This window comes from Myripristis murdjan, chromosome 22, assembly GCF_902150065.1.
Source record: "Myripristis murdjan chromosome 22, fMyrMur1.1, whole genome shotgun sequence".
In the NCBI taxonomy this organism is placed as follows: Eukaryota; Metazoa; Chordata; class Actinopteri; order Holocentriformes; family Holocentridae; genus Myripristis; species Myripristis murdjan.
The window spans coordinates 18,113,262-18,128,091 of record NC_044001.1 but is presented as its reverse complement, the minus strand read 5'-3'; the positions used below and the strand labels follow the sequence as shown (position 1 = coordinate 18,128,091).

At 42.5% G+C, this 14,830-nt stretch overlaps 3 protein-coding genes across 8 annotated transcripts; 2 read left to right on the top strand and 1 right to left on the bottom strand.

The window, feature by feature from the left end:
- Window positions 1–647: 647 nt before the first annotated feature.
- Window positions 648–6,015, top strand: LOC115354710 (nitrile-specifier protein 5). 4 transcript variants are annotated; one of them, XR_003927796.1, is made up of 13 exons: window positions 648–789; window positions 886–1,056; window positions 1,136–1,241; window positions 1,546–1,680; window positions 1,798–1,911; window positions 1,998–2,175; window positions 2,288–2,410; window positions 2,741–2,928; window positions 3,035–3,231; window positions 3,327–3,418; window positions 3,518–3,577; window positions 3,855–3,952; window positions 4,168–4,211. XR_003927796.1 is itself a non-coding variant. In XM_030045192.1 (13 exons), the coding sequence occupies exons 1-13, from the start codon at window positions 747–749 to the stop codon at window positions 4,395–4,397; spliced, it is 1,689 nt and encodes a 562-aa protein (XP_029901052.1). In that variant the 5' UTR covers window positions 648–746; the 3' UTR covers window positions 4,398–6,015. The 4 variants fall into 4 exon arrangements, 3 of the variants coding, with proteins under 3 accessions (XP_029901052.1, XP_029901053.1, XP_029901051.1); XM_030045192.1 differs by having other exon boundaries at window positions 886–1,015; window positions 3,523–3,577; window positions 4,168–6,015; XM_030045193.1 differs by lacking the exon at window positions 4,168–4,211 and adding an exon at window positions 4,215–6,015 and having other exon boundaries at window positions 3,523–3,577.
- Window positions 5,040–7,350, bottom strand: gstz1 (glutathione S-transferase zeta 1). Of its 2 annotated transcripts, none has more exons than XM_030045194.1 (9): window positions 7,085–7,350; window positions 6,678–6,729; window positions 6,514–6,581; window positions 6,292–6,372; window positions 6,069–6,194; window positions 5,831–5,906; window positions 5,671–5,723; window positions 5,537–5,586; window positions 5,040–5,240 (listed from the first exon to the last, which is right to left on the bottom strand). In XM_030045194.1, the coding sequence occupies exons 1-9, from the start codon at window positions 7,112–7,114 to the stop codon at window positions 5,114–5,116; spliced, it is 663 nt and encodes a 220-aa protein (XP_029901054.1). In that variant the 5' UTR covers window positions 7,115–7,350; the 3' UTR covers window positions 5,040–5,113. The 2 variants fall into 2 exon arrangements, with proteins under 2 accessions (XP_029901054.1, XP_029901055.1); XM_030045195.1 differs by lacking the exon at window positions 7,085–7,350 and adding an exon at window positions 6,833–7,052.
- Window positions 7,351–7,539: 189 nt separating this feature from the next.
- On the top strand, window positions 7,540–14,627 carry aldh6a1 (aldehyde dehydrogenase 6 family, member A1). 2 transcript variants are annotated; one of them, XM_030045089.1, is made up of 12 exons: window positions 7,540–7,689; window positions 8,261–8,293; window positions 8,414–8,497; window positions 8,989–9,150; window positions 9,457–9,535; window positions 10,045–10,347; window positions 11,244–11,365; window positions 11,791–11,980; window positions 12,477–12,658; window positions 12,769–12,948; window positions 13,794–13,892; window positions 13,987–14,627. In XM_030045089.1, the coding sequence occupies exons 1-12, from the start codon at window positions 7,651–7,653 to the stop codon at window positions 14,089–14,091; spliced, it is 1,578 nt and encodes a 525-aa protein (XP_029900949.1). In that variant the 5' UTR covers window positions 7,540–7,650; the 3' UTR covers window positions 14,092–14,627. The 2 variants fall into 2 exon arrangements, with proteins under 2 accessions (XP_029900949.1, XP_029900950.1); XM_030045090.1 differs by having other exon boundaries at window positions 8,261–8,299; window positions 8,423–8,497.
- The last annotated feature ends 203 nt before the right edge of the window (window positions 14,628–14,830 follow it).

Here is a 14,830-nt window from a genome sequence, read left to right as displayed (position 1 = left end):
GTCATATGTGCACAAAAACAGAAACAATGCTGACACAAACAATGGAAAAGCGCTTATATTTTGGGTTATGACAGGGTAAAAGAGTTGTCCTGCACTCCTGGGGCATTTTTAATCACTATTCTTTAGAGAAGTGAGTGGCATCCAGCATTCTTTACCACAGCATAACAAAATGGGGCGACTTCCCCTTTGAAACTGCATAGTCTGCCTTTAAATTTGAGCAGTGATTTGTTTTTATCAGTTCTTAATGGCTTAAAGTAAATAGAGACATCTGTTGGTCAAATAAACACCGTTTTAAAATGTTTGATTTCACTCTTCCTACTGTTATCAGCCAGGCCTCGCAGTTTAATGCACTAGTTTTTCTCAGTGAGATCCATTATGACAATTAAGGGAAGATCTTCCACTTGAGGTGGTGCAAACCATTAATTAAGACAAAAATATACCAATAACATAGCTGAACATGGCATTTTGCTTTTGTAAAATAATTTTGTTGTAAAAGAAGAGACTTTTTAGTTCATTTGTTAATAAGTAGGTGTTCCCTCAAGCAGACACCGGTGCGAGCTGCGGTTCAGCGCGCATTAATATCAACTGTACGCGGTCACAGGTGATTTTAACGCTTTCGAATGCGTCTCAGCCAATCAGAAGCCAGTATCGGCGCTATGGGTTTTAACAGGGAGTTTGTAATCAGCGGGACTGCGTTGAGTCCGGTCGTGCATCACTCGTAGACAAAATGGGGAGGCTGACTTTTTATGTCCTTTGGTCCCTACGCGACGCCCCCCGTCAGTTTATCAGGTAGGTATTTTTGCGAACTAAAACACAGAGCATTACGAGACTTGTCCAAGTGCAACACGGCTATGTTGACACCTGCCCGGGGGTCTCCGCCCGCAGCAAATCCAACCGAAGGTGCTTTCAAGTTCACATCCCACTGCCTCTGCCTAAACAGCTGCTTATCTTTGGCCTCGGAGAATGGAAATGCAGTGAGAGCACAATCTCAGTCGAGGTGCTGGTCAGTGAAGAGGTAAAGGCCCAGAAAATTGGGACTTTGTCATCTCAAACGAGGTATGTCTGGGTGTCAGCAGCCCTCCTCATCTCCAGGTTCAACATAAATATTAATGGTATACTTTGACTTTGAATTCAGGTGCCTTATCTGGGAGGGTGATTGGGCTCCTGACATTGTCACAGAGGCGGCAGAGAAAGGAAGGAGGGGAGTTTATGGCAAGATTGTGCTGACAGTGTGTGGACAGGTGGGGGATTTTCTGCCAAAAGCAGTGATGAAGATGGGGAAGATGTGTATTAAAGTGAAAAGTATTTAAACCAAGTATTGAAAAATTAGTTATATTTTTGGATGAAAGCATTTTAGTTTTCTGTCCTCCATGTTTCATCTTCATAAATTGCATGTTGACAATTACTACTTTTATGGCATGGATACCAATAGTTGGTCTGCAAATAAGAGTGTTAGAGCTAAATGAGCTTACCCTTACAATACCACTTGTGTCATGCTTCTTAATCGCAGTTCTGTTTAACAATTTTCATGCAATGATTTGCCAGCCAAAGGATAAAACCAGTTTCATCAGCAGCACTCCACTAGTGCAAAGGAAACGTCTGTTCCCAGAGCAGCATAGCACCGCCACCGATCTCTCCCATCTCTCCCACACATTACACCAGAGCACTGGAAGTGAGAAGGTGAGATAACTGGGGTTAAAACCGATCTGCAGTAATCTGCAATGTCGTTGTGAGGCCAGCGCAAATGTATCTTAAATTCAAAATTTCTGCTTTTATATTGAACACCATACCTCGCAGATAACTCCAAATTCCTCCCACTTTGGAGATAGTGTTTGTTATGCTGAGCTCCACGCTGATAAGACTGAAACCCATGACTCCACTTTGGGAAATAAACACCCTGTTTGGCCTACGGTACGAACCATGCTTATGAATCTTAGATTACTGTTGGCATGTTGGTTAAATGACTAAATGAGATTTTCTTTTCATGGCATTTAAAGGAGAAGACACCCAAGCGGACAATTATTGGTAAGAGAGGCCACCTCACATGGAGTTCAGAGGACATGGATAATCTCACTGAGGAGCTGGAGAAACCTTTAAGCCCCAAGAAAGTGAAGCTGTCAAGGATGAACAGCCGGGAGGAAAAGATCGCACAGATAAACAGCGAATGCAGAGCAGGTCAGAGAGTGAACCATATTGTCGCTAAAAATATTACAACCTCTGTGGTCACATGATCCAAATGCATAAAGTTGGGTTTAAGGAAAATGTATAAATGTTGCTTGGCTTTCAGTGTGTCCATCAAAGCGATGGAGCCATGCTTTATGTCTGAGTGACCCTGATACAGCCATTCTGATTGGAGGGGAAACATCTGATCAAAATTACTGCAAGGACTCTGCCTGGAAGCTTGAAATAGGTCAGTGGATATTTGGCTTTTTATCTTTAAAAAGTAGCCAGACCTCAGATCTTCTGAGTTTGGGGTTTGGTTGTTTAATCTTGACCCTGCTGGGCTTATATTGCCCAATAGACCATGCTTCTAAAGCAGATAAGTTCCTCGCATGACATGATTAATCATTTACATTAGGTGCTCTCAGGGTGTGAGGGAGGTGCCAATTTATCAATACTACAATGCTTTGCACCAAAGGAAGTTCACTTAGAATTAAAACTAACCAGGAAGCTCTCCACCAGTGGTAACTGCACATGTGTGTATACTGAATTGCACATAGCTTTTTGAATTCCTCCCCAGACAATGACTTCTGGTTCCCCATGACCTCCTCCACCTCGGAACCCATACCACCTTGTGCCTGCGGCCACTCTGCAACCTACGACCCCGATTCGAAGGCAGTGTTTGTATACGGTGGCCTGAGGGAGGGTCAGCGCTACAATGAGCTGTACATTCTTGACACCCTGGCCTGGAAGTGGAGGCTTGTCACTGTGGGTTTGTTGCATGTTATAAATGCATCCCAGCCCACTCTTCATTTTCAATTACTTGACTAGAGGAAGAAGAAATGCTTATTTTTTGTGGACGTTTCCCCTTTAGGCAAAAGGAAATGTTCCAAATTTGGCATATCACTCGGCAGTCGTTTATAAGAAAGAGCTTTACATCTTTGGCGGAGTTCAGCCGAGCCGCTCTCCTGTGGATCAAACCTGCAGTAATGCTCTGTACATCTTCAACCCAGAGTTTGAACTCTGGTACCAGCCCATTGTGGAGGGCGAGAAACCCCTGTCTAGGTTTGGGTCAGTGCACTATTGATGATTCCTACACAGCTATATGACAGGATTGAAAATGTGTAAGAAATATTAATTCCATGCTTTTTAAATGTACTGAACAGGCATTCAGCCACACTGCTCTCAGACAAGTTACTAATATTTGGTGGCCGGAAAACTGCAACATATCTGAATGACCTGCACATGCTAGATCTGGGTAAGATGATTATATTGAGATTCACTGAGTGCATTAGGTGATAATTTGGATTTCAGTCTACTTCAGCTTTAAACTGAAACTGTCATTTTCCTTATTGAGTGAAGGATTTATGGAGTACACAGCTGTGAAATGTGATAACATGCCACCGCTGCCTCGGGGGTGAGTACATAACTATTCAACCTTGAGACATGTCATTGCTATGGCCATCTGTTTTCTGTATTTTTGGTATCTTGGGCAGATGTGCTTTACTTTCATAGTTTTTAAACACACAAGAATATCAGTGGTGGTAAGTGATTCTTTATTTCTGTATTGCATATGCATCACTCAACACTACCGAACAAAAATGGGTAGTTCCCCTGATTTATTTAGCTGAAACAAGTTTTTAGAACGATGAATGTTACAGTTGAAATCCAGCTCCTTGGCTGTATCCTGGCAGGTTCCATGCAGCGCTCCCAGTCTCAGAAAACAGGATGTTAATAAGTGGGGGCTGCAGTGCAGTTGGAGCCCTGCAGGATGTGCATATCTTTAATGTTGGTAAGTACTATTTTTCACGCTGTCTGATATTTGTACCACATTACATCTATGTATATTAAATGAAAAAAAAGATCAAATGATGCTTTATCAGTGCAGTTCAATTTTGTTGCTAATTTTTGTCTGTGTTTGGTCTTGTCACAAAAGCATGAATGTGTTTTTGTGTAGCAAATGTAATGTTTTGTACATTGTAGACTCTTGTCTTGGTTTCTTCTCAGACACTAACATGTGGAGTTCATTGGTGTGTCCTCTGCTTTGCTCCAAGCCTCGTGCTGGACACAGCATAATAAATTTGGATTATTCCAGCCTTGCAAATATTCAGAGTCAAAAGCAGGGAAAACATGGGAATATCCAGTGCACACTCCTGGTGTTTGGTGGATCAGACTGCTCTGGTACTTTCTACAACGACACAATCAAGTGCAAAGTTGAGATCCCTGGTGACAAGTGATGGGCAAGACTGAAAGAAGAATCTAGGATGGATTTATCTGGAATGAAAACAGGATGGGACACTTCGTTTTCCCTAAATTGATGCCCCTCAGCGAAAGGTGCTGTAAGCCAGTCTGATAATGACATAAAAAATGCTGCACTCTCAAAGAGTATTTGTTAGTCTGTAATAGTAATTCTTTGTCTTAAATGATTATTTTCTAACTATGCACTGTGACATTTTGTGTCCTGGTTTCTGCAGATTAGTTTTAATTGGCCCTAATGGGAATTTAACCCAGTAACAATGTAATTGGGATTTAAATTACTTGTAAATGGAGAGCCAAATTAATTTGACTTGATGGTTGTTTACGTTTCCCCCTTTTTAAAAATAATTTCTGATACCATCCCTACTTCCTCCACATACATCCTGCAAACAGTGGTTTGAGGGGTTTCGCACTTGCACTATAAATTGCTCATTCACCATGCTTTGTAGACTGTTTATGTCCTTAACCTTTTCCACACAGATCACAGTGTGAAGAGACATTCAGCTGTTTTGACACATGTATGTGGGGGAAGTCCTGGATTGGGTAAAATGAATAGTCAACTCCAATAAATGTTTTAACTCAAATAATTCCCTGTTATTTAAAGCAACCGCAATCAATCTGGATTAGTATTGAAGTGTTTTATTAAGCAATATACAGAGTGGCATTCCTGTCTCTCAGATGTTGGTAATCCATTATTTTATGCACGCAGATCAGCAGGTGTGTCGGGCTGACACGATGGGTGGCTCACTTTGAAAGCCTCAATCTCGATTAAGGTCTGGTTCAGCCTTTTGATTGTTGGATATTTCCCGACATCCACTTTGAACCTGTTGGGGATTTAAACTTCAGAGTCATGCTTTGTGTAGAGAAGCCGTGTGTTTTTAAGGTTATGAGTGTCTGTTTAAAGTGAGTCCTATGTCATTCTTTCTTGGAGAAAAATTAACATATATTATCTATCTAAATAATGAGGAAATGCAGATATGTAATGAGTAAATAACTTTAATCAAGCACAGAATGTCATAGGATTCTTGATAAAGTATTTTGCATTGTGTTTCAGTGTATTTCTTTTTAATAGAAAGTAATAGTATTTGAGGATTGATGTTTTCATTGACTTACTACATACCTCTCTGCATTGTATACTTGTGGGACCAGACAGATGTCTGCCATGGAGATCTAAGACAATAAGCACTTGATTATTAGATGAAAAGCCTTGAATCTCTGTTACTATGCCCTATAATATCACAAATGTCCTCTTACCTCATCCCCAACACAGTATTTCCCTGCTGTTTCTTTCAGAATGGGCTCTAGAGCTGAAAATGTTCAAAAGGTTGATGTGATTAATCCTGTTCGGGGTGACTGGTGAGGAACTGTTAGAATAATTCTGGATGTTAAGTTGTAAAGATAGGCCTCCACCAACCTTGAAAACCACGTTCAATGAAATGCTGTGCCCACTGCACCTTCTCTGCTCCTATCTTCTGGATCACATACAAATTCTGAAACAATACAGTATGAATGAGTAAGATAGCAATGTTGTAATTTTAGGTAACTGTATTATTTGACCATGTTGTGACCTTTTGGAAATAAACTACCACTGTTTCTGTGCCTAGATTTTGTGAATCAAAGCACAAATCGATTGAAGTGTTCACTGCGCTCACCTGCAGAGGCTGTATCCCAGAGGCGATGAGGTCACATATCATCCGAACCTGGGCTCGTTTCTTTGGGTCTGTAGGAAGAAGCCGAGGTCCTGGCCTTGTCTCTTCAATGTACTGGATCACTGCCAGCTGTGTGAGCAAACAACACATCCTCAGTACACTCTTACACTGAAGCACACTAAAACGGTTTTCTTGGACAAAACAAGCAAGGAATATGGCAACTCACTGACTGAGAGATGGTGATGCCATCAATTTCGACTGCAGGCACTTGTTGCATAGGGTTTAATGTCTTGAATTTGTCTGTAAGCTAGAGTGCAAGAGAACTTTAATTGAACTACTGCAGTTAATAACATAACATTTCATGATGGTGCATTTTGTTTTCTTTAACCAAGGAAGGCTACAGTATTTTACTAAAACACTACAATCATTGCAGTTATATCTACTGTACCTGTTGACCTCCATCTTTGATAAGGTTGACGGGAACCTGGTCATATTCAATACCTTTCAGAGCAAATGCTGGTACACAAAATGTTAATTATTACCACTGTATGTGGAGAGCAACATCACATTAACTTGAACAAATAATTAGACAGTTCCTTAGCTATGACTTACCAATTCGAACCCTCCAGGAGCAGGAGCTTCTGAAGTATCCGTGAAGAACAGGCTGAATGGAAATCCAAAAAGAAACAAAAAGAAATCAGTGTATTTTGAAAACTCCATCATGTTTTGTCATATCAAAGTCAAGTTTCTGGTTTCTACTGGTTCACCTTAGTTTGTGTGGCCATAGTTTTCAGACAGTTATTGGTTCAACTGCAGTGGAAGAACTATTGCACATAGTTTTCCCAAAGAGCTGCTGCAAATGTCTCATCATCTGACAGCCAATAGGATCAGCTCCCAAAAATCCCACCTACCTAGTCTTTGGTCCATGACTAAGCAACATTAGGGCATCATCTGTTTCACATTAGCCTGGCTCTGAAGGAGTGCACGCACTGTTACAAACACTGGTGACATTACTATACCTTGGCGAGGCAAGCCAACGATATGTGCATTGTAGTGGATGTGACACTATCACTTTGAGGAAACACTTCACAGACTGAGGTTGTGCCTGCAAGAGGTCGTCGGATTATGCCGCGCACATTTCACAGCAGTGCCCCATTTCCGGTTCAATGTGTAGCCAGCTCTGCTTTTTGCAACAATGTAGCGCTCAGCCAGTTCACCCCGTGTCTGTGATCAAATACCTCGCCGAGTCCAGCGCTGTTGCATAACCAGCTAGTTAATGAGACACTGAATGAATAGCTGTTTTGTCCAATGGTTAGTCGATTTTCATAACTCAGGCGGGATTTCCTGAAGTGGCGACTAGGCAGTGGACAGCGCGCGCCGGCATGTAACCAATCAGACAGCTGTATTTATAGGAGTGCACACGAGGAGCGAATAGCAAGCCGCCTCGTTCTCCAGAGCCCGCCCACGTCTAAATCCATCCTGGTGGGATCAGACCATTGAACGCTATATGTTGACAGGCGACCTTACATGCAGGGTCGGGGTGTGATTTTTGGACAAATCAAGCACCTAAAATAACATTTCCATCATGGCGACGACTGCAATGAGATCGCTGCTGAGGCAAAGGGTAAGAGCGAACGGCGCCGAATAAAAGAATGGATAATCTCAGTTCAAAATGACAGCAGCTTGGGCCAATTGGTAATGTTTACAAAGTGCCAGTGTGTCATGTGCTGCAGGATTTAGGTCTGGACTAGGCTCATTTGTTCCTTTAGAAAGAGTCTGCTGCATAGAGCTGCTGACTGTTGGCTTGTACAACAGCTGTGCTCTATGAAATAAACAACCCATATCATCTGTTGTGTTTGCACACTTTATTAAAATTTTATGTACTTATTTATCCCTTGTGCACTTACCGGCCAAACGTGATTCACAGCCCAGGCCCGTTTTGCAGGCTTGACTTTGTCCCTCCATTTGCATTCCCAGCTGACATAGTAGTTGCACATTAAATCTTGTGCAAGCCGGCTGGAAGTGAAAGCAACTGTCGAGTTTTTTTTTTTTTTTTTTTTTTTTTTTTTTTTTCATTTAATGTATTTATACAAAATATGAAGTAAACCAACCATTTATGTAGATATTGTATGTATGTTTATTGATCCTTTTTTGCATTTGATGCATTCAGAGCACCTGCTTGACTTCCTTCACAGGTCCCACTCCCAGTAGGCCGCATGTGCTACTCCTCAGTAGTGAGTTGATGACAAGTTTCAGTGTTGTCAGTCTGCTATTACACTCATCATTACATGTTATAAATGTACAGCCTGCCTGATGAGAGGTGACAGCTCTAATACAAATGTGATCGTTCCTCACAGCCCACCACCAAGCTGTTCATTGATGGCAAGTTTGTTGAATCCAAGAGTTCAGAATGGCTGGATATTCACAATCCTGTAAGTGTTTTACCTCATCTATTTTGCTGAACAAGACACTTTTTTGGGGCACATGTAGTTGGGTTTGCTGATATCGCTGAAGTTACGTCATGCAAAACAATAAGCTGGTTTCTTGGGTTAAATTCTTAAATGGCTTTTCATATTTGTGCAAACAGGTGAGATTCCACATAACCCTCTATTGTAATGTAAGCTGTTAATGAGAGGTCAGTTCAGAAAAAAACTGAATCTTGTCTTTAACTTCTGTGTATATATGGATGAAAAACCCAATAATTATGAACATTTCTTAATAGGAATGTGCAACTCTTATTAGTTGTGTGATAAAGTTTCTGACCTGCAGCTCCAGGTAGCTCTTAACATGTGCTAAGGTTCAACTATTACCTAACTGTTACTTAACTAATAGCAAACATCCCTTTCTGTTTGAAATGAACAGCAACTCAAAATTTAATGTTTGTAATTAGTAAATGCATGCTCTTTCCTCCGTGTTGCTGCAGGCTACCAATGAGGTGATCTCCCGTGTACCCAAGGCCACCAAGGAGGAGATGTTGGCCGCCGTGGACTCCTGCTCCAGGGCCTTCCACTCCTGGTCTGAGACCTCTATCTTGACTCGGCAGCAGATCTTTCTGCGCTATCAGCAGCTTATCAAGGACAACATTGTAAGTCAAAGGCTCATGGTGTGAAAGGTGATTGCAGTACATTGTATTCAGTTGTTTTCAGCTCTATTGCACTTGACTTTGTTCATTATACCTAAATGCAGTCACCTCTTCAGTTTAGTTTTTTATCAAGAGCTGTTAAGTCTAACTAGTTCATGACTGCTTGGAGTTCTGGTTTGACTCTGTAGTCACTAACTATTTTCATAAACTGACTGACCACATTGGTTCATAGACTGCTGTCTTGTTGTGAAGCTTGCACTGTAGTTCCAGGTTTATTGAAACTCACACAAGCTTTACCTTGTGTTTCAGAAAGAACTTGCCAAGTCAATCACCTTGGAACAGGGCAAGACCCTTGCAGATGCAGAAGGGGATGTGTTTAGAGGATTGCGTAAGTGTTACATGCATGCACACACAGCTAGACCTTTTCACAAAGGGCAACGTGTTGGTCAACTTTTGACGTTAGCCACTATCTGCTTTTACTTTGCGGTTACAGAAATGGTTAATCAGTACATTACTCTGACTGAACCTGGTGAAAGGGCAGTTCACACCAAGACCCCTATGAATGACTGACTTATGTAGGATCCCCTTATATAATTTTGCTTGACAGATTTGCAGAATACATGTACATTTTCCAATATATATACTATAATACATCCACCTACAAACCACTCCTTTCTTGAAGAGTAACTCTGCACTAAGACAAGTCTGAAATATTTAATGTTAATGTTAATTTAATATTTTATGCTCTATTCTGGGATTTTCTTCTGTCCTTTTGGTTCTCTCGCTCAGTTTTAGAGTAAAAACTATTGCTATGTTTTGTCTTTCTGTGGTCTGGCTGTGGCCACCTTATATCTTTGCATCTGGATCATGGCTTGGCTTTTTGCTTCTTCTCTACAGAGGTGGTGGAGCACACCTGCAGCATCACCTCTCTGATGCTTGGTGAGACCCTGCCCTCCATCACCAAGGACATGGACACCTACACTTACCGCCTGCCCATCGGGGTGTGCGCTGGCATCGCTCCCTTCAACTTCCCTGCCATGATCCCTCTGTGGATGTTCCCTATGGGCATGGTGTGCGGCAACACCTACCTCCTGAAGCCATCAGAGCGGGTGCCGACCTGCGCCATGCTGCTGGCCAAGATGTTGCAGGATGCCGGCGCTCCAGACGGGACACTCAACATCATCCACGGCCAACACGATGGTAAGAGCTGCTCACACATACTGCTCTCTCTCTTTACATCCTAGTTTTATCCATTTAGGCTTTAGGCTCCAATTGTGTGGAGCCTAAAGTTTTTGACACCAATAGCAATATAGTCTACAAGCAGCTGGACTTCTGTAGTAGGGTTCTAAATTGAGGGACGGACTGTTTGGTTCTGTTTTTCTTGTAGGCTGGAGTCAGAAACCTTTAGCTTGAGGGAGGAAAATTTTATAAATAAGGGGTGACTGGGGATCACAGAACGTTTTCTTTGCTTTGTCAAAAGGTCTTCTCTTGAACATGTTTTATCTAGAGCTAGCTGGTTGCACTAGTTTGTCCTCATAACGTTGCAGTCATAATTTTTCCTCAGGGTATACCACTATTTCAGACCAGGAATGGAGGCAGTGTGGAGGCGGGTGTTGTCGGATACTTGACACTCTGCTAGTGTTGAGCCTTTTTGAGGTGTTGCAGGCCAAATTCACTGACAACAGACGTCAAAAATGGTCATTTGTTTGTACTCTGGTCTGGCAAGTAACCTCTTGAGACAATGACATTTAAAAGCCTTTGTTTTATACAGACTGTGGCCCAGTCAAATACAAAGCAGAACAATGGCAGTGTACCAGGCAGGATTTTGATTGGCTGCCAGTTACCCTGGCTCTACACAGAGTAGCAGCATCCAAAACTTTTGAAAATCTTGATATTTCTGTCAGTTTCAGACACTAAACCCCTCTTGACTCTAACATCCAAGCTGGGTGGCCAAATGGGTGCTCTCCCAAAATGGCCCAAGGGATACTTACATCATATCCAGTGTGCTGCAGCACCCCACAGCTTGATATTGCTAGTCAGGATTTTAATGGTTGAGGATATTGGTGTTGATGTGGTTCTTTGTCTTTCTGTTGCAGCTGTGAATTTCATCTGTGATCATCCAGCCATCAAGGCGATCAGCTTTGTGGGCTCAAATCAAGCTGGAGAGTATATCTATGAGAGAGGCTCCAAAAATGGCAAGAGGGTCCAGTCTAATATGGTCAGTATCAAATGCCTGGGCAAGAGTAACATTTCATGCAAGTACAGGATTGTCCTCTGAGACTGTTTCCATAAATGACCAGAAGGTGGCAGCATTGGCCAACAAATTGTAGTTGGATTATTGCTCCTCTTTGCCAGCAGTACAGATGAGGTTAGGTTCAGAGCAGAGATTGGAAACTGGGCACTACTGCTGAAAGGTCTGACTGGGAATTACAAATGTTCCACCTGTTCATTTTGAGTCAATCCCATTATTTCTTTCTTACAAATTATTAGGATGGAATTTTGGTGTAGCAAATTTGAAATGAGTGGTATGCAATTTATTTGAGCCCAATATGCAATGACATTCCATGATATTATATGCACTCATTTGTGACTGACCAATTGCTGTAATCTGGTAGGACGCTAACCACTTCTCATGTATTGCAGGGAGCCAAGAACCATGGTGTGGTGATGCCCGATGCCAACAAGGAGAACACTCTGAATCAGCTTGTGGGCGCGGCTTTCGGGGCAGCAGGGCAGCGCTGCATGGCGCTCTCCACAGCTATCCTTGTGGGCGAGGCACGCAGCTGGCTGCCAGAGCTGGTGGAGCGTGCAAAGGCCCTGCGCGTGAATGCAGGTACCCGCCCTCTCGCCACGCCCTCCGGTTCTTTCTTTCCTGAGCCCCTGTTCAGCCCCGAGGGCCTTTGGTTTAGCCATCTTGGGGCCACCCACGCCGCCCTAACCACACCTCTCGCCTTTTGCCCTGCTGTAACTTCGCATTTGACTCAGCTGGGAGAGAGGGCTTGTTGAGTCAGCCATGCTGCAAATTTGTGGCCAGATCTGTGGTCCTGAGCTAAATAGTGGCCCAGAGCATCAAATCCTTTGAGAAAGGAAGTTGATGGGGAGTGAAAGAATGATTCTTCCTTTTTTCAGTGATATAGACTCTAATTTGTGCAGCTACACAGGAAACCCCTAAGCATCCATCTTTCATGGGAGTGCCGCTGGGCGCCCCTCGCCTTGGCTTGTGTTTGTGGCCGATGCAGAAAATGAGTGTCAGTGCCCTTTATTTGTGCATGCCATGCAAGTGCAATTGAATGTAACCTCATAGCTGGTTGTTTTTGGGGCCCTGCTAGGGGACCAGCCTGGTGCAGATGTGGGGCCTCTGATCTCTCCCCAGGCGAAAGAGAGAGTCAACAGCCTGATCCAGAGTGGATTGGACGAGGGAGCAAAGATTCTTCTGGATGGCAGAAACGTCAAAGTTAAGGGTTATGAGAGCGGCAACTTTGTTGGACCCACCATCATCAGCGGTGTCACAGTATGTGGGGTTTATGCTAAGATCTTTTTGCATGTTAGTTCTGTGAAAACACTGTATAAAAATGGAAGTGCCTGTTTAAGTCTGACTTTAGTTGTTTTTTGCTCTCCCAGCCCCAGATGAAGTGCTACACTGAGGAGATCTTCGGGCCTGTGTTGGTTGTTCTTGAGGCAGACTCTCTAGATGATGCCATCAGCTTGGTCAACAGGAACCCCTATGGCAACGGCACAGCTATCTTCACCACAAATGGCGCCACTGCACGCAAATACACTCATGAGGTGGACGTGGGCCAGGTGAGTGGCCTTAACCACCAAATGTCTTCTTCTGTTTTGGGAGACAGGAGACATTCACAACCTCCTGTCATGTCTATACAGCATCTCAAACAAGGAGCACAGCACATTTCTGTCTGAAAACATGCACACATATTAAAGAAAACAATTATTTTTCCATGGCAAGTATAGCCTTGTTTGCCCCTGACCTAAAATGTACACTATGGCAACCCCATCCCTCCATTTCACCACCCCACTAAGACTACAAATAGCCATAGCAAATATATGCCTTTTAAATCAAAACAGGGGGGACATAGAAACATTTTTCTGGTGGAATTAGAGGAGGGGAAATCTTAAATTAAACTCAAAAGGGATTCCTAGGATCCTGTTAAATGTTGAAGCATAAATATGGCCTGCCTTTACCCTGTTTGTTTGCTTGTGGAGCCCAGTTATGCCCTGTGTTTGCTGTTCACATGTCGGGGAATGCTGTGTAGGCCATGTGCTGTACTCCTCTCCAAACCTCGATGCAACAAACATCATTTTTTTTCCCCTGCACCTTCGCCAAAAGGCCTGACTTCAGTGTGTCCAAAGTTATTCCCGCAGTTTCAAACATTCTAAACCAACCTTACCAGCTTCTGGTGCCTTCAAAAACAAAATGTTTTGTTTAGTTCTCCTTCTCTGTCATAAAGGCATACTGAGCACTCAAAACTGCAATACAAGCCAGAGATCTGTCATGTTTTGTTTTAGTTTTTGAAAAGCAAAGGTGTACCGCATCTCTCATCAGCCACATCTTACTCATGGATCCAGAGGACTGTTTTACAAAGTTTACACTTGCAAAAATGAATAGGGAAAATGCTTTTGTCCTGCAGATTGGAGTCAATGTTCCCATCCCTGTTCCACTACCCATGTTCTCCTTCACTGGATCAAGAGGTTCCTTTAGGGGTGACACCAACTTCTATGGAAAGCAGGTAAGTGTCAAAAACTGTCTGTCTCTCACAAATTCAAAGAAATCATAGAAGTGGCCGTTTAAGTTGATGCATTTTTTTCTTTATTTCTCTCCAGGGTATCCAGTTTTACACACAGATCAAAACTGTAACTTCACAGTGGAAAGCTGAAGATGCCACCTTGAAAAGTCCTGCAGTTACCATGCCTACCATGGGACGCTAACTGCAAATTTAAAGCACACCATGTTTTGTGAATTGAAAAACTCTACTCTACTACTGTTCAATCCAATCAGCCCAAAAGGCTTAGATGCACTTATTCTTCACAAACAAAACGGCCTTAATGTTGAGAAATTTATATTCTCAACAGTAGATTGAAAGTCAGCCATCACAAATGTGTAGATTAATAAATAAGTTTCCCTCTATGCAGATTTTATATTAGTTATGTGTATATAAAGCTAGGACTGCTCTGTAAACAAACCATTGTCATGTATAGAGATTTAATAATGCAAAGGACCTGTACAACTGAAGCAATGCAATATGCTAACAAGGCTAGAATGGCTTGTTTTCTCCTCTTGCCACATCAGCACATAAGCCCAATGCACCCACAATGTATATAATCCCTACCAGTTAAACCTTTGATTAATGTATGTTGCCATGGACACTCTGCATTCTGTTCCATACATGTGTTTTATGGTACAGCATCAGGACTTTGTGTCCAAAAAGGCAGCATTTGAATAAAGCTCTATTTGTTAAAACTGGGCCTTTTTTTTTTTTACTGGGCTGCAAGAGAAAATTTTCATATGGGTCGTATATATATATATGAAAGATAACTCATGAGCTTTATATATGACAGAGAGAATTCATATGAGCCCCAAATATGCAATTTAAGGTTTTATAATGAGCGCAAACAACATCCTTGACATTCTGTGGGAAGGTTGCATATGCAGCAGCAGAGACAGTCC

What these genes read in the sequence shown, in the direction of transcription:
- LOC115354710 (XM_030045191.1), top strand. Translation starts at nt 728, where the DNA reads ATGGGGAGGCTGACTTTTTATGTCCTTTGGTCCCTACGCGACGCCCCC. An exon ending in ACTTTGTCATCTCAAACGAG is followed by an intron (nt 1,057 to 1,135) that starts GTATGTCTGGGT and finishes CTTTGAATTCAG; the next exon opens with GTGCCTTATCTGGGAGGGTG. An exon ending in TGCCTGGAAGCTTGAAATAG is followed by an intron (nt 2,411 to 2,740) that starts GTCAGTGGATAT and finishes ATTCCTCCCCAG; the next exon opens with ACAATGACTTCTGGTTCCCC.
- gstz1 (XM_030045194.1), bottom strand. Translation starts at nt 7,114, where the DNA reads ATGCACATATCGTTGGCTTGCCTCGCCAAG. An exon ending in CTGGGATACAGCCTCTGCAG is followed by an intron (nt 5,907 to 6,068) that starts GTGAGCGCAGTG and finishes GTATTGTTTCAG; the next exon opens with AATTTGTATGTGATCCAGAA. An exon ending in CAAGTATACAATGCAGAGAG is followed by an intron (nt 5,241 to 5,536) that starts GTATGTAGTAAG and finishes AATCCCCAACAG; the next exon opens with GTTCAAAGTGGATGTCGGGA.
- aldh6a1 (XM_030045089.1), top strand. Translation starts at nt 7,651, where the DNA reads ATGGCGACGACTGCAATGAGATCGCTGCTGAGGCAAAGG. An exon ending in AGCTTATCAAGGACAACATT is followed by an intron (nt 9,151 to 9,456) that starts GTAAGTCAAAGG and finishes CTTGTGTTTCAG; the next exon opens with AAAGAACTTGCCAAGTCAAT. An exon ending in GGATGTGTTTAGAGGATTGC is followed by an intron (nt 9,536 to 10,044) that starts GTAAGTGTTACA and finishes TCTTCTCTACAG; the next exon opens with AGGTGGTGGAGCACACCTGC.